General features: G+C 49.0%; 5 protein-coding genes across 5 annotated transcripts; 3 read left to right on the top strand and 2 right to left on the bottom strand.

The window, feature by feature from the left end:
- Nucleotides 1-116: 116 nt before the first annotated feature.
- BDW43DRAFT_323068 (intradiol ring-cleavage dioxygenase) lies at nt 117-1842 on the top strand (the record flags this gene model as incomplete). The annotated part of the gene is made up of 5 exons (XM_032049680.1): nt 117-366; nt 432-584; nt 633-775; nt 835-1000; nt 1068-1842. The coding sequence occupies 5 exons, from the start codon at nt 117-119 to the stop codon at nt 1505-1507; spliced, it is 1152 nt and encodes a 383-aa protein (XP_031894996.1). The 3' UTR covers nt 1508-1842.
- A 602-nt stretch (nt 1843-2444) lies between these two features.
- On the bottom strand, nt 2445-7435 carry BDW43DRAFT_304087 (putative phenol monooxygenase; the record flags this gene model as incomplete). The annotated part of the gene is made up of 7 exons (XM_032045541.1): nt 2445-3452; nt 3508-3897; nt 5282-5557; nt 5713-5747; nt 5794-6175; nt 6234-6256; nt 6325-7435. 7 exons carry the CDS (start codon nt 7433-7435, stop codon nt 2445-2447), a joined length of 3225 nt encoding a protein of 1074 aa, XP_031894995.1.
- Nucleotides 7436-9234: 1799 nt separating this feature from the next.
- BDW43DRAFT_304086 (uncharacterized protein) lies at nt 9235-11375 on the top strand (the record flags this gene model as incomplete). Its single annotated transcript, XM_032045540.1, has 10 exons — nt 9235-9349; nt 9423-9508; nt 9595-9770; nt 9828-9891; nt 9970-10009; nt 10081-10167; nt 10415-10711; nt 10756-11081; nt 11145-11228; nt 11268-11375. The coding sequence occupies 10 exons, from the start codon at nt 9235-9237 to the stop codon at nt 11373-11375; spliced, it is 1383 nt and encodes a 460-aa protein (XP_031894994.1).
- Nucleotides 11376-11840: 465 nt separating this feature from the next.
- On the top strand, nt 11841-14824 carry BDW43DRAFT_291957 (C2H2 finger domain protein). Its single transcript, XM_032043674.1, has 8 exons — nt 11841-12141; nt 12249-12303; nt 12409-12508; nt 12583-12694; nt 12754-13694; nt 13748-13839; nt 13894-14192; nt 14241-14824. The coding sequence occupies exons 1-8, from the start codon at nt 12051-12053 to the stop codon at nt 14612-14614; spliced, it is 2064 nt and encodes a 687-aa protein (XP_031894993.1). The 5' UTR covers nt 11841-12050; the 3' UTR covers nt 14615-14824.
- A 61-nt stretch (nt 14825-14885) lies between these two features.
- On the bottom strand, nt 14886-16660 carry BDW43DRAFT_316135 (putative extracellular exo-polygalacturonase; the record flags this gene model as incomplete). The annotated part of the gene is made up of 8 exons (XM_032048214.1): nt 14886-14930; nt 14991-15065; nt 15120-15221; nt 15288-15476; nt 15545-15705; nt 15781-15839; nt 15912-16278; nt 16357-16660. 8 exons carry the CDS (start codon nt 16658-16660, stop codon nt 14886-14888), a joined length of 1302 nt encoding a protein of 433 aa, XP_031894992.1.
- Between the last annotated feature and the right edge of the window lie 309 nt (nt 16661-16969).

The following is a 16969-nucleotide window of genomic DNA, read 5'->3' as shown; positions in this document are numbered from 1 at the left end:
GTAGACACCAGGGTATAAAGCCAGCATCGCCCACGGGAGAACCTGGAGGATCATCAGTACATTGTCTCCTCTCATTCTCGCCATTGCTATTCGTGCGCTAGTATCAACCCTCAATCATGGTTCGACTCACTTCCGCCCTCGTCGCTGGCCTGGCGGGCCTCGCCAGCGTTGTCTCTGCTCATCCAGGTCACGACATCAAGGCCGAGGCCGCTCAGCGTGCCGCCTTCCTGAAGAACGCTCCTCTGCGTTCTCGCAGCCTGGACCAGTGCACTGCCAAGCTGCGTGCCCGTGGACAGGAGAAGCGGAACATCGCCCGTCGTGAGCAGGTCGTCAAGGATCTACGCCGCGTGAAGGGCCTGCAGTCCCGTATGTCATGTCCTTTCCATTCACCCATGACGCATCGACAATGCATACTTAAATTTTCTTACCAGGCGCCCCCTTCCTCAAAGCGAGAGACCTGGACACCGTCCTCAACACCACCCATCACTCTACCCTGGACGTCGATCTCTCCACCGATCCCGAGGTTCTCTTTGCGTCCAACGCTACTTGCATCCTCGGACCGGATGTCACCCAGGGGCCTTACTGTGCGTTGTCCTCTGTGTTGTCAATTAATACCATCTAACAATTCATAGACGTCTCGGGCGAGCTGATTCGCGACAACATCATCGAGGGTCAGGAGGGTGTCCCTCTCTACTTGGACATCCAGCTGATCGACACCAACACCTGTGAACCCGTTCCCCAGGTGTACCTCGACTTCTGGCACTGTAACGCCACTGTGAGTACCTGGACCAGTGGCTATATCCACCATGAAATTATCACTGACACATACATTAGGGTGTCTACTCCGGTGTTGTCGCCAACGGAAACGGCAACTCCAACGATGACACCAACATCGACACCACCTTCCTTCGCGGTCTCCAGAAGACCAACGAGGAGGGTATCGTCCAGTTCAAGACAATCTTCCCCGGTCACTACACCAGCCGCGCCACCCACATCCACGGTAAGCTACGCCTCTCTTCCTTCCCACCTCAACCCAGTCACACCATGCTAACAAACCACAAAAACAGTCCTCACCCACCCTGCCAACGAAACCTCCGTCCTGCCCAATGGAACTATCACCGGCCTCTACAACACCAAGTCCTCCCACGTCGGCCAGCTTTTCTTCGACCAAGACCTCATCTCCGTGGTCGAAGAGACGGCCCCCTACTCCACCAATACCCAGGAATTGACCACCAACGCCGAAGACCAGATTCTCTCCGAGGAAGCCGATACCATCGACCCCTTCGTTGAGTACGTCTTCCTGGGTGACAACGTCTCCGACGGTATCTTCAGCTGGATCTCCGTTGGCATTGACGCTACTGAGAGCACTTCCGTTACCCCTGCTGCCTACTTCACCGAGGACGGTGGCGCTGAGAACGAGAACTCGGGTGGCATGGGTGGTGGCTCTCCCCCCAGTGGCTCTGGTGCATCCTCCGGTGCGGCGCCTTTTGCTAGCGCTTCTGCTTAGATGGGATGCTTGGAGATTGCATTGGTGGATTGGGTCGTTTGACTTGATAATATATATATACTTCTTTTCTTCGATTCTGTTTTGGATATTTTATCTAACCTGGATTGAGCATTGTATTGTTCTGTTGTGTTGATAGCCCGCGTTGACATCTCATGCGGTTTGACCTTTATTGGAGACAAAGTTGCAATCTCTGTCGCATCCATTCCAAGCTATCCATGTAAGAGTATAACAGCAACATGGACTAGGTTACTAAGGACAGGTACTTATGCAGTCAGAAAGCCATAGCATTATTGTTGTAAAGTGACTTGGCGCTGAGACTTCTCATGAAGCTTTCCTTCTTCATTGGCAGCACACCATTTCAGGATACCTACCCATCTCCACGCTCAAAGAAGGCTTGAGTCCTGGACATCTTTCCAGTTAACCACCGCTGAGAGAGATGTGTTTACTTGAGAAATGCGTGAAAGTAGATCACCTCCTCATAGGTCCCCTGTAGATATCTGACTCAAGCGGAGCATGACGATGGCGGCCAGAGAAAATACACGCTACTAGTTGTGGAACAACAATCTTGGAAGGACTGAGACAACATCGTCGAGATGGAACAAAAGGTTGATGCTTGACAGTGAAAGTAAATAAAGAAGAAAGAGCAAGGCGCTCAGAACATCTTTCCTTACCTCTTGTAGCGTTGGCCTTCATACGCACTTCTGTCTGGTTTGTTGGTAGCTTTTGGTTTATCAGTGGAAGCTACAGTATGGGTTGTTTCTCCAGGTCGATTCTTTCTTATTCAAGTAAGGATTTAGAGAAATATAGACCAGAGGCTACCATGTCTGTCTGGTACACTGTGTGGCCCTATATGGATTCGTATGTAAGTGAGGACTTTTATAGCTAAGTACACCAGGTAAATACATTATGCATTACTTATATAGAAAGAAACGGTTTACTATCCCGCAGCATAAGTACTCATCTTCCTCATCGCCTCCCCATATTTCCACAAGAAAATCGGCGCCGGAATACCAATTGCAATCGAGATGAACGCCAACAAACTATTCCCCCATCCGTAATGCAACGTCTGGTACATGTACGGCGCGAAAAGCGGAAATGCAAACCCAGCGATGGATCGTAAGAATGAACCAGCGGCCATCGCACTGGCTGCAAACCGTGTATATGCATCAACGATGTAGGTCTGAATACACTGCATGGCGACTATATTGCCCATGGCCAGGAGGAGAGCACCGATATTTGGAGCGATCCAGTGACGGTGGGTTTGCGCGGTCCAGCCGTAGATGAAAAGGCCGACTGGGTTAAGAATGGCGGCAATGGCTAGTAAGGGTGTACGGAATTCAGGCTTCCCTGTACCGTTATTACGGGTTTTGAGACGGCGGTAGACAATGTCATTGAGACGTGCGCAGATCTGTGAGCCTAGACAATAGCCTATTCCAAGAGAAATATAGTTTAGGCCGCCAATGCCGATGGATTCATTATAGTACTCCGGGCTAGTCCATAGGACGGGAAATGTCGAGGACATCAAATAGAGAATTCCGTAGACGTAAGCCATGTAGATAGCAAGGGCTTGAACGATGGGTTGCGTGGTGAGAAGGCGGAAAGGTCGGATGAGTGCTGTGCGCAGGACCTCAGGCAAAGTCTTGTTCTGTCGCTCAGCTTCGGTCTGGAATGATAAATCTCCTGTTTCTTCGCGCATCTTTTTCGCTCGTATCCTAAGGATCTTTGGGGCGTATGTCTCGCGCAAGAAGAAAACGCCCAGGATTTGAATAATACCGTCGGCGATGGATGTGGCGTAGAATACCCATCTCCATGTTGTCCTTTCTGCGATAAAACCGCCGGCAATCGGGCCGACAGCTGGCCCAAGGAGAGGCGCTAAGCTGTAGATCGCGATACTCTTACCGCGTTCCTCTGGTGTGAAGCAGTCAGAAAGAACACCACCACCTATCTATGATGTTGTTAGACTATGCACTCATTAGTACATCATCATTTGAAGCACTCACGGCTAAAGGAGCACTGCCACCTAGCCCTGCCAGAAAGCGAAAAACAATCATTTGCGCAGAAGTTTGTGATACACCACAGGCGATATTAAAGATTAGGAAGAACAGATTTGCAAGTTGCAATACAATGACTCTGCCGTAGATCTCGGACAGAGGTCCAAGGAAGAGCGGTCCAAATGCGTAGGCCAGGACGAAAATGGACAACATGAGTTGAGATACCACTTCATCTTGAATATTGAAGTCAGATTTCATGGTTTGCAATGCGGGTGCAACCATAGACGACATCACAGGGGAGATAAATGTGAAGCAGGAAACAATCAGAACAGCTCCCCACTTTTTCCTCGTTGGCCAGTTCTTGGGATTGTCGGGGTCATCAGGACCATTCCATGAGACCTACATTATTAATGCTTGACTATAATAAAGAGATGGACTTTGATTGAGTCTTACCAGGTTGGGGTCTTGCTGTGAGTTGTTTGACTTTTCAGTCTCTGATAATATTCCCACACCAGAAGGAGACTGCGCACCCCTTTCCAAATCAACATTCTGCTTGTCCGGGACTCCCACAACTTCAAGCCCGAGTTGGGCGCCGTTCCTTTCACTTTTTGAGGTTGGGCTCTCGGAAGCCCATACTCTTTCACCGTGTTCAATCGCATCGCTATTGGTACATGCGGATTGGTCGTCGGTATATTCCCCTGTGTGATCTCCATCGATCTGCGAGGCACTTTGTACGGATTTTGGCCTGGATCTCACTGTCAAACGTGCAGCGCCTGGAGGGTGAAGTTGGGTGCTCGAAAAGTGCAACTCAGAGTCGAGATTAGAGTGGGTCGAAGACTGCGATCTGGTAGGCCCAGTAGCTAACGTTTCATCACTTCCAGCCATGGCCAGTAGCTTACTCGAAAACGCCAAGGGTGGGATTTTATGAACAGGAATCTTGAAAGAAAAGGAAGAAACCAGGGAAAACCGCCGAATATATCATTTTGGTCCTTCTCGTCTACCACCAATAGAAGCGTCAAACGGGCTTTGCGTTGCACAGCATAACTACGGGATAATCCATCATAGTGACGGGTTTTGGAAGCATTAAGTCCGATAGTGGAGCGACCCTGTTCACATTTTGCGCTTCTGGTGGCCATGATGGGGCCCGGAGGAAAGCTTGACATTGGATATCCATAGAATCCTTCAGGGCGACTTCCCGACTCCCTGCTATAAATGTGGAGCTTCGCGGCTTGACCCGTCCATTGCTATTGCCCAACTGAATCAACAGAGTCACGTAGTCATGCTTGGTATATCTAGACTCGAAAAAGAACTAGAAAATCGGATCTTCGGCACGGTGGTAGCACGTGCCCCGGTGAACTATCTTGAACGCGTGGTCCAATCAGGTTAATCCCGAACCCCGGCCTCCGGTGGTCAAGACCCTAACCCCTAGACCTTCAGTCTCGTCTTCAAGGTTGCGAGTTGTCTGTCGGCGATTCATCTGCATGGACGATCATCGCGACATACAGTTTTATAACAATGAACTCGGACCAAAGGAAGGCCTAGATAGCGGTCTGCATGGTCTGCGAGACCGACAAGTGTAATACTCCTGTCATATAAAACCTCAGTTAAGATGCCTCACACCTGAGGGTTCTCTTATCTCCTTCAGTCATTCTCAAGGATCATTGTATGGCACGCAGGTGCAGATGTCTGTAGCTCGTTCTAGTCTAGAGGTTTTCAAATGTATAGAGCTCTATCTTTAAATCGTCCTCAGGCATCCTTCCAAGTATCTCTCAACGTGGCTCACATCTTCTAACGCGGCAATCATTCCAACATATCCATCTGGCCGAACCACAGCCAGGGCCCCCCGACTTGGATCCACACCGTAGATCTTATACACGTCGTCTAATTCGTAACCGCTGTGGAACCGCATCTCGGAGTGCTTCTTGAGCTCATGGGGTATATCGCGCCATGTGAATGTCTTACCAAGACGAGGGTAGATAACCACCTGCTCAACTGTGGATGCTGGGAAGTGTGGCAGAATAGAGACTCCAAGGCTTGTCAACACCTTAGCAGAAATACCCTTGGGGTCCAGCAAATCCGATGAGGTGAGGCAAAGAACACGGAATCGACCAGTTGAGAGGAAATCTGCAGCGCTTGATTAGATATTTCTTGCAAATTCAGTGCTTTCTGACTAACTATGCCCGAACCTTAGACTTGAACGAGCAATTAACATACCGTCTTGCAGATGACGCCGGTTCCCATCGGCATGTCTTTTGAGCCGTACATCCCGTAACCTCCTTCCCGGACGTAGAATGCCTGAGAGATAGTCTATACCAGTGATTGGGTTTCTAATATCCTGTTCCGATATCTTCTCCACAGTCAAATTCTCCGGGTATTCAATGCCACAGCCACTAGTAAACCCATTCCCAGTGCTGAATACTTTGAGAAATTGGTCGTGAGTTAGACCTTCCACGCCATCCTCGCCCGACCCGATTTTGCCTGAGAACATGGACGAAAACGCCCGGTCAAATTCAATGAGTTCCTGAGCAACAGTGTGTCGCTCTACATGATATGTGTCTAAAAGTGAATCTGGTCTTTCAGGTATTGCGGAATCGGGGGTGATGCCATTGATGGAATAAGCCAGCTTCCATGCCAAGTTGTAAGAGTCCATCATGGAAACATTCATGCCCTGTCCAGCCTATGTGCACACAGGTAAGTAATGTATATAGATGGGAAAAGCATTCCTCCTCACGTACCTTAGGACTGTGAGTATGACAAGCTATCGATTTGGAAAGGTCTTGTTAGCCATGTGGACTCCCAATGTTTCTCGGGGAACTTGCGCCCTACCGTCTCCTACGATGAAGACCCTATTTATTCCCTTGGAATCTTTTACTGTAAAATTATTCGATACTCGCTGGCCGATCTGGTATGCTGCCCACCAGTCCACCGCCCCATTCTCCTTGGGCCTTATATAAAACGGTTTGAAAGCATCTTCTGCATATTGAAAAATGCTTTCTAAGGTAACCTTACCTCTCCGGGCCCGGGCGTCCACTTTTGGAGTGGCTGTCCCATCGACGGGAATCTGGTCAGGGTCCGGCATAGTTTCCTCCGGCACTTGGACATAAAGACGAGTCAGGTAGTCACCGGTAGCAATGCGCTCGCGCGGAATGACCATGACCGAACCCGCCGGCGAATGTATAGCGCACCGCCTCCTGATATCCGGGAAGTCGGTATCTACAACCAGATCAACTACGCCCCAGATATGGTCCATTGATTCGCCCACCAACCGCAGTCCCATGCAGCGCCGGACCATCGAATGTGCACCATCGGCACCAACCAGGTGCTTCGCGCGCACCGTTGTCCGCCGCCCGTCAGTATCCAGGTCGGCAACAACAGGGAACTCAGGGTCTCCAGCTTCATCGATCCTAGCATCGAGAAGCTTGGTGTTTCGCTGAATGCCGCGCTTAGAATATCGCAATAGATCTGTCTCTAGGATCCGCTCAATTCGGCCTTGGTGGATAGTCACTTCATGCTGATACCGCGCTGGAACCGCGACATCTGGAATGATCGAGGTTCTCTCGATTATCTCCTCTTTATTCGCGGAAGGGTTCCAGAATGCCACCTCTTCCATATGACACCCGTCATTGAGGATTTCATCCACAATACCGAGAGACTTCAGTACTTCCAGCGTACGAGGTTGTAGGCCGTCGGCTTGGCCTGATTTGAGGGTCCCGGGCTTCGCGTCAACACATAACAAAGATTCATCGCTTAGTCCGTATCGCGCCAGAAGTAAATTTAGCATAAGCCCCGCAGGACCAGCACCAACGATGAGCACTTCATACTTCTCTGTCTGTCCAACCCGAGTAAAGGGAGGAGAGAGACGTGGTAATGGAGCTGCGAACGAGGGAAGCACACGCAGTTCCCGCGACGCTGCAGAGTATTCGGTTAACACAGGCATTGGAGAGGGCCAATTATGAGTAATTGGTTAAATGTACAAGCACAAAAGCTTGAAATTCAGTGCTAAGCCCCAAGCCGATGAAGTGGCCGAAATATAGCGACTAACGAACTGCCCAGACCCCAAAATGGGATATCACCCTCAGTAGCCTACCCACCATTTCACCAGCGGGGCTCAAGAGTGTGGTCTTAAGAGGTGCAATCGACTACAGTCCCTTGATTGGCTTTGGCCCTAGACTTTCCCCAGTTTTCGGCGGGGATGCTGCTGACGGTTGATTACTTGAACATCACCAATCTCCTGGTTGCCATTCCAGATCAAATTTCTCTCAAATCAGTTCGTATAGCAAGAACACTACCCAGCCCTTGCGTCGTGGATAGGACAATAATACCAATCCATAACTTGTAAGCCAGGTGTTTGGATATATAAGGAGAAGTTACAACCCAGAAGTTGAAGTTGGGGTCGAATAGAATACTCCGTACCGTAACCGTACAGTATCCCGGGTCACATGTTGGGGGGTTCTCCGGGGGGGGCATAAAGTTTGAGTTTGACAGGGCCATAAATTGGCCGGAATTCCATACTTCGATGGAGTCTAGATCTACTGAATAATTTCCACCTATGATCCATCTATCTACTACTACTGCTGCTGCTGCTCCGCCTGCTAACCTACAGTCTACTTCCATTCCATAGACTATCCGGATATACGGATTTATGCACATAGTCCGAAGCAGGACATTATGACGTCCAGTCCATCAAGGACCATCCAAGCCCAATTTAATCAAAGCAAGAAAATCCATCACCTGACAGACCAGCTACATTGGCTCTCCTAGCTGAGTAAAGTATATATTGGTAATCCCAGCTCGGAAAGCGGGATTTTGTCAAGCTTTTCCACCCCGCAATACGTCTAGGAATAGGGTAATCCTGAGCCCCGGAGGGAGCCACGGGTACTCGGTCACCGTACCACGGATCTAGCGGATAGAACTGGGGATTTGGCCTGTCGTGAATGTGATTTCGTCACCATTCATTATCCTAGTTCTCGTAGTGTGTACCTAAGGCTTCGTAGCATACGCAAAAGTACCTAGTTTGCAATGATATCCCAGCAGTTAGTATCTATAGTGAGGCGTATTAAGGACGGACTGGATATGGTGTGCATACCGAAGGACTTACTCGTCAAGGAAGGTTCGCTACGACCGTGTGGTCCTTTTATAGGTTAATCCTGTATTTATTGGAATACTTTCTATCTACCTATCTGCCGTGTCTGATACTGAAAATAATGAACATATAGCAGGAAAGATAAGCCAGTAGGTCAATGGAGCAACCAGCACAAAACTACTAGTAACCATATCGCATTTGGATGCCGAGATTTCCATACAGAGATCTTCAGCGATGGGCTTCGCGTCCATGGTACGAAGTTACTTCGCCAATATACTCACAGAGCGAATCTCAACTATGAGACACCTTTTGACATCCTTCCCGATGATATGCCCACTCCCAGGGGGGGGTTGACAACGGGGGAAGATCGGTATTCAATTGCTAAAAGTGTATATGCTAAGGGTCAGCCAGTACGTATGATGAAATGACTTCCTATTCTCTCAAAGGCTAGGAACATGGTAGTGGCTGTTGCCAACCAAGTATAATAATAGTCGGCCATAGGGTACAAAGTACATTCCTGACTCGCACCCAGCCGGGTTTGCCAACACAACGAGCCATTCTTAACCATGTTAACATTTTCCCTCCTCTGAACTGCTAAGTTCGGCATATCTCTACTTCTACCTTAACCTACCTCGCGTACGAGCAACTCAACTATGTTACGGCGGCTGTTTCAAACCTCGAGTATCAATACTCATCATATGAAACGGCAATCAGCTAGTATATGCTTTGTTGAACCGCGCTCAGTCAATCAAAGCCGCCCCCCAAAGAGTAGTCGTCATCGGATCTAGTATCTCCGGAATCCTCGCTTCCATTCGATTTAGATAACGGATGCCCAATGTAGGCCTTTGCGTTTATGAAAAGGATGCAGATAGCGGAGGAATTGGGTTCGAAAATAGATGCCCTGGATGTGCATGTGGTGTGTCTAGCGTCCTTGTCTTGCCCTGTTGGTGCTACTAGTCGTCCGGGCTCAAAACATACAGTTGATTAGATTCCCAGCCCACACAACATACTAGGCCACGTTTGAACCAAATAAAGAGTGGTATAAAGAGTGGTCAACTTTCTATGCCTCGGCCCCTGAGATCCATCGATACTGGAAACAAATGGTTTGCAAATATGACTGCATGAAGTATATCAAGCTGATGCGGGATATTAGCGAGGCAGTGTGGAATGAGCAAACGAGCAGATGGCAGTTGAACCTAAAACACTATCCTTTTTTCTTTTTTTTTGCCAGAAGAGAAGTTGATAGCTCACACATCTGCGAGAAGGTTCGAGATGTCGACAGCGGCTCAACATATTCAGACCAATGCGATGTACTTGTTCCGGCAACTGGGGCCCTAAACAACTGAAAATCGCCTAATATCCCTGGCCTCCTTGGGTTCAAAGGGAAGCTGCTGCACAATGCTAGTTGGGATGAGAGCTATGATTATCGTGTAAGTTAGATGTGGATTCAAGTTCGCTTTCGACCATGGCTAATAAACTCACATTCAGGGCAAGAAAAGTCTCAGTAATCAGGAGTGGCTCCAGTGACATCCAGATTGTCCCTGCAACGTTACCAAGAGTGGCTCACCTTGATCACTACATAAGGGGTCGGACATAGATCTCCCCCCATTTGCTCGCGATAAAATTGACAGACGGGGCACTGAGACCGAGAATTGTGAGTATTACTTTTACGACCAGCCCTTTAGGTTGCTGGCCTCTTGCAATAGACTCGTTCTCCCCAGAAGAAATTGAGACATTCAAGAAGGATCACCAAGCATACCAACGATTTCCGTAAAGGTAAGAAATCAGCCTCTAGTGTTTTCTGTGTTTTTTTTTTATTGACCTGCAATCCAGACATCGAACTAGAACTACAGTCTGTCCACGGCACCACTATTATAGATACACCGGAGCAAGCTGAGGCCGAGGAAGTATTCCTGAAGAACTTGAGGCGACGGCTTTCAAGAAGGCCGGAGCTTCTTGGTAGCTTAGTTCCGCCTTTCCCACCCGCCTGCCGCCGCTTGACACCCGGACCAGGCTACCTCGAAGCGCTGACAGAAGATAATGTCAATATCATTAGCAGCAATATCGTCCAAGTAGATGCCAATGGAATCGTTACAGCCGATAGGACGCATCATCCCACTGATGTTATAGGTTGTGCCACCGGATTTGACACACGTTTACGCCTCGACTCCCAGTTATCGGATGTGAAGGTGTCACCCTGGCAGGTCGTTGGGAGAAAACTCCTGAGGCATATATCTCGATAATGGTCGATGGATTCCCAAACTACTTTATCAGTCTAGGCCCGAACGCAGCTCTGGGCGAAGGCAACCAGCTACCCTTGATTGACCAGACTATAGATTACTTTACCTTCTGCATCCAGAAGACGCAGCGAGACAATATACAGGCGATAATCGTTAATAAAGAGGCCGTCAATCGTTTCCCGCAGCATTGTGGTCAATACTTCTCCCAACCTGTTTTCAGGCAGAAGCGTCGTAGATGGTACAGAGCCGAAGATGGAAGGGTGGCTGCTCTGTGGCCTGGCCAATGGCCTTTTTCATCCATCAAAAATCTTCGGAAAATTCAGAACACTGACCCAGGGATAGGATCTTCTCTTCATTCTCTGAAAGCACTTGCATATCCACGATGGGAAGATTTCATGTATGGGTATGTCAATGACAGTCCTAACGGATGGCTTGGGAATGGGTAGACGGAAGATGAGAAGAACGAAGCCATCCAGGTTGGTTACTTAGATGACGATCATATTGATTTCCCGCGGCATTTATTGAGTCCTGCCTCAGTGGATGTGGGGGCGTGACGAACGCATGTCAAGCCAAGTCCGAGACAGATGCAAATCCTGATATAATTTCTCTGGGGTTATCTCCTTAACAAGTTAGTCATTCTTGCACATAGTAGCCGTTATAGGTATAAAGCAATCGGTAACGGTTGTTTCAAGGGGAGTCACACATACCATGAAGACAGTATAAGGTAATAGAAAGACCTCGGTATAGATACCCGTAGAAGGCACCCTTGGCGAAGATCATGTGTGGATCTTTTCTAGTTTGAAAAGCCGGCAGTGGGATTGACGAAACATTTCCCCCCGTTGGACGGCAAATAAAACAATGGCCGTCACCAGATTACCGTACTGTACCAGTAATTACCCAATGAAACAGCTAGATAGGATACCTCAGGGAATGGAGCAATACCAAGCTACTGTTTCAGGGTAAGATTGGTCTTCCTCAAGAATCTCACCATTTTTATCCCCAATTCCCAGGATTTCGGCCGGACCGCGATAAAGAATCAAATCTCAGATATTTGAACAGACCATGGTTGCCTCAAGAGAGAACTTTCTGGATCGTCCTCTTATTCCCAGGAATTCAGAGGCATAATCTCACCTCTTCCACCCAACAGAATTGCCCCCCTCCATCCAACCTTCCTCCCCCTCTGTTTTACCCCAGGATTTCTTCTCCCCGATGCGCGCCAAACTCTCGCTATGAAATCCTCTTCAAACAAACACTTTTGCTGTACCATCTGCCAGCGAGGTTTCACCCGCATTGACCATCTAAAGCGCCACCATCTCCGCCGTACGTTCTGTTCTTCTTGTCTTTGTCCCCCTCCCCGGTCTCGGCCAAGAGTGGACCTCCCCGATCCAAGGCTTGACTAACTGGTGAATCCATCATAACACCTGCAGATTCCGGAGTGAAACCATACTCATGCGTTTTCTGCAATGAATCATTCGCCCGTTGGTGAGCAATCTTCGTCATTTTCTCTCACTTGACCGCTCTTCTTTGAACCCGTCCCCTTTTCACTACCAATCAGTCGCAAGACTTTTCTAATGTGCTCTCTGACAGCGACAATCTCCGAGACCACTACTCGGACTGCGCCCAACGAGGAGACCGAAAGATCCCCGAAACCGGACAGAGAGGAAGAAGGCGTCATGCATGCGAATCGGCAAGTCCATCTCGATTGTTGCGTTACTCATTCCCCAGCAAGACCCAGCTCCTGACAACCTGTCGCATAAATAGTGTACATCGATGAAACTGCGATGCGATGGCTTACGACCTTGCGGTTCATGCCAGAAAAGGAATCTACATTGCAATAACGAGCGCAGCCAAGTAAAAGATCACGAATTGGAAGGTATAAACACCACCGGTGGACTTCTCCGTTGTTCGGACTATCCGCTCATGGCTCTATAGGATCGGCATCGGCCAGGAACGACGACCCGGAACCATCGTCAGACCGGGGATCTATTAAATTCCTTCTCAACGGAGGTACAGACACTTTCACAGAGCACTGGAACCTTCCTCCTAGCAATGACCGAACCCGCAGTCTCGAGTTTCACAATCAGAAGAATTTGGAGGAAACAAACAGCTCCATACTGGGATATTCGACAAAGGAGGATTACCCGGATTATGCACCTGCGTTCGTTGAATCAGACCCAGCAGCATTATCTTTCTTCCAGGAAACATTTCTCGATTTCTTCAATGGTCCGTTCGGCGATCCGCACAGGTCGCTCAACGATCCCTACACGGGCGGGATGACGTACCCGTCCATTGCGCCCTCTGTGCAAGATTCCCATTCCAAGTTGGCTGGACAACAACCCTCGGGTTACGGACATGAAGGTCCATTTGCGACTGCCATGATACAGGCGATTCTGACGAGGGTCTGGACCCTCCATCTCGATACGAAGATCAAAGAGGAGATTTCGGATAAGCTGAACTTTCTACTAACACCTATACGCATGCGGAAATACATGGCATTGTATTTTAAGTACTGGCAACCCAACTGTCCAATGATCCATGTGCCAACGTTTGACCCGAGGACCGTGTCGTTGTCGCTTCTCACATCGATTTGCTTCCTGGGCGCCAAGTACACGGAGGATAAGATAGAGCTGGACGCCGCACAGCGACTAGTTGACTTTGCAGAGCTGTTTGTCTTTTCCAACGGGATTTTCTCATGCGAGAATGAGATCGGTTCGATGTATTGCGGGGCCCAAAATGTCGACGACGAACCTAGTTGCTGGGTCCAGTTCCAGAATCTACAAGCTGCGTTCCTCATGGTAGTCTGTCAGTACTGGTCAGGAAGCCGCGCATCGCGCAATCGTGCAATGGAGAATCGGTTCGGAGAAGTCGTCAAGGTAGGCTTTGGCGCAAATCGGCGGTGCTGTCCGTTTCGGCTAACTAGGAACAGGTCGCACGCAGGATGGGTCTGCTCACGTTTCGACATGGGCCCGAGGAACGTCTCGATGAGTACTTGTGGATACAGAGAGAGTGTCGTATACGGTACGCAGTCATAATATCCTCTTTAAACCCGCCATGTCACTAAACAAATGATAGAGCCATCAATTTTATCTCTCTTCTGGACTGTGCATTCTCGTTCTATTCGAACTATCCTTGCCGTTTGTATCATACGGAAATGGAATGTGCATTGCCTTGCGTGGAGTCCGTATTTGAATCAGCCCGTCCATTCCAAGAACCGAACTTCGAGCTTTCCCGTGAGATCACTCTCTCCGAAGCTTTCCAGAAGTTATTCGACGAAGAGAGTAGTCGAGCCACAACACCCTCCACCCCGGGTTCTACCGTTGCAGGAACTCTCGCAAAACTCACTCTCATGGACACGTTCATGCTAATTCACTGTAAGTGCGCGATCTAACATAGGCCACCGTTTATCTGACTTGAGGCAGTGCTTTACGCTTTCATAAACACACACATGACACTTCTCGCTACGATAATGCCAAAAGTCCGGGCACCACAGTCTCAGCCAATGCTCAATCGTGGGGCTCATAATTATCATTCTGCGCTACCGGATGATTCCACGCTAGCTTCCATCCGCATAGCGCTCTCTCGCTGGCACGATCACTGGACGAGGCTGCGCAATACGGCCTCCAGTCATGAATGGGCCTCAATGGGCTTCTACAAGAATGGCTACCACTTCTGGCTTGTGTCACAGCTTCTGATCACCAAGAAGGAGAGCGTGGACGTGGTGATGCGCATGGAAGTGAAGTGCGAGGACAAGCTAGAGAAGCTCAAAGTCCTGCTGAAGGACGACAACGAATGATACTTGACGGTTGAGTCGCACCCGAGCGACTCATTCTGTTTTAATTGTATTCTTAATTGCGCTTTATTGGACAGGCGCTCGGTGTATGCATGATGACACGGGTGCATGATTGTACGATATATTTAGAGCATTTTGGCGTTACGAGTACATATACCTAGTTAGAGGCATGTTTTTACATGCCATATCATAGAGCTGGAGGTAGATCTTTCGATATCAGACTACTACGCAAACTCTCTTCCTTCTTGGTGGTTTCTCAAACATCCAATCCCAACTAGCTAGACGAAGCACAGTTGACATCCAGAAGCTCCTCCTCAACCTACATAACATTAGCACACCCAATTTCATGAAAGCCAATATATCTAAACACGAAACTCACATTGGTACAAACAAAGGCATCCTTCCCCTTAGGGCTCTTGACATCGATATTCGTCGCATGAATCCCAGAGCAAACCTAACCCTTCAGTTACCCTCCGCACAGAAACAACAGCTAAAACAAAATTCTCACCTTCGGACTCGAGCAAACAATCGTTCCCACATTAGGGTCGCGCTTTCCGGACGTTGTGCCCTTAAGATCATTGAAGTAGACATCGCTAATCGTGAGGTTACTCTGTTCCAGCCCGAGTTAGCCACAGCCACCCTTAACTCTCAGAGTTAATATGTACGAGAGTTGTACCGGGAACTGATTGCACAATGTCAGATTCTTCTGTCCGTAGCACTGCGTCACCTCGATCGCCCAATCCACGTTTTCGATGTACATGTGGTCGTAGGTGATGTTTTGGACGCTGCCTAGGCCGCCTCCGCCTTGGAGGTCTTCGGACATTGAGCTGGAGACGCCCGGCCAAACCTTTATGCGGGCCATGTCCTGTCTCTGGGTTAGTATTTTGTTTATTTATACAGGGATCTCAAGGGGGATATGAAAGGGAGGCGTACGGATGCATTATACATGGAGATATTGTAGACGAGGACGTTCTGCACGATATCGACTTCGCCCCTGTACTGACCCAGTGAGCCCACGGAGATACCGTGGGACCCGTTGCAGTAAAGATTTTGGACGAGGATCTCGGTGCTGTTCGGCTTGAAGGAGACACAGTCTTTTTGTCTTCGTTAGCTCTCCCTCGCCCCTCTGTATCCTCACACACCAAGGCAGAAAGAAAGAGGAAGCGTACCATCCCCATTGTTAATCACCGAATTCTGAATGACGATGTTACTCGATCGATACGTATCCCTAGTATACTCGTCAGCCAGCAAGTACACAAAAAGGGTCCAAAGTGTAAGCCAAAAAACAAGGAAAACGTACCAGCCGTCTGTATTCTTCGCCTCATTCTTACTACTACTATACCCCCACACATCGATCCCGTCAAACAGGACATCGGAGCTATTCGCAACAAGCTGGTACCACTGCGGCGAATACCGCAACTTCAACGGCCCAATCGTGCCCCCATGCAGCCCGATAATACCGACGAGAATGGGCCGCAGCACGAGTTTATCCTTAGCGTACAGGTCGTACCAGACCTGGCCGTTGCCATTGAGTTCGCCGCCGCCGTAGACGTTGACGTCAGTGCCGCCGAGGTTGAAGAAGGTGGTGGCGTTTTGGAAGGTGTGTTTAAAGGAGTTCCTTTGCCAGTAGTCTGTGTCTGGGGTGAAGGTGATTTTCCCGAGGATTTCTGCGTGATATATTAGTTGTTCTGTAAGTGTATAGAACCCCAATTGGGTTAACGGGGGAGAAGATGCCATGTACGCACCCAGGTCAACGTGTTTCAAGAAGGTCATATCCAATGCCGTGCCAATTGTGTACTCCGTATCTTTGTCGAAGACGACCTTGCCGCCATTGTTACATTGCTTCAAGGCGGAAAGGATATATGTGGAATCGTCGGTTCCGTCGCCATTGCTTTTGACATGGCAGGTCTTGTTTCGGGGTGAACTGGCCGGAAGGGGTCGGAAGGGCGGTTTGGGTGCGACTGCGTCCGTCCTGGACCGTGTGAAGCCTTCTACTGGTAGGGTTAGGCCTAGAGAGAGGAGGAGGACTGTTACTTGGATGAGCTTCATGGGTCTTGTTTCTGTTTGGGCTTGGGAGGTCGATAGGTGGGTTGGGTTTAAAGGTGGTGCTTAGGTATGCAGAGTAAGAAAGGAACTGGGCTCTTTACCACGGGTTTAACGTCTAGTCGTGGATATTGGCAAATATATAGCATTAGATCTTGCGAACAGCCGAGTATAGTCTCATACGCGTTCGTCAATCAGTCCACTAGGATAAATCAACTCATTTACTCCCCGCCAATCTTTTCCCCAGCGGGTGAATACGAAGTGGGGAGTCAACCAGTGGATGAGACATGCGGTTGAAGCTTTCGAGTAGCAATT

The sequence above is a fragment of the Aspergillus alliaceus genome, assembly GCF_009176365.1.
Source record: "Aspergillus alliaceus strain CBS 536.65 unplaced genomic scaffold BDW43scaffold_69, whole genome shotgun sequence".
In the NCBI taxonomy this organism is placed as follows: domain Eukaryota; kingdom Fungi; phylum Ascomycota; class Eurotiomycetes; order Eurotiales; family Aspergillaceae; genus Aspergillus; species Aspergillus alliaceus.
The sequence above is the reverse complement of the archived record's forward strand: the minus strand, read 5'-3'. Positions and strand labels throughout refer to the sequence as shown.

Excerpts from the sequence above, each read along its gene's own strand:
- BDW43DRAFT_291957 (XM_032043674.1), top strand. The coding sequence starts at position 12,051 with ATGAAATCCTCTTCAAACAAACACTTTTGCTGTACCATCTGCCAGCGA. Across the intron at positions 12,695-12,753 it reads AAAAGATCACGAATTGGAAG|GATCGGCATCGGCCAGGAAC; the intron begins GTATAAACACCA and ends ATGGCTCTATAG. Across the intron at positions 14,193-14,240 it reads CACGTTCATGCTAATTCACT|TGCTTTACGCTTTCATAAAC; the intron begins GTAAGTGCGCGA and ends GACTTGAGGCAG.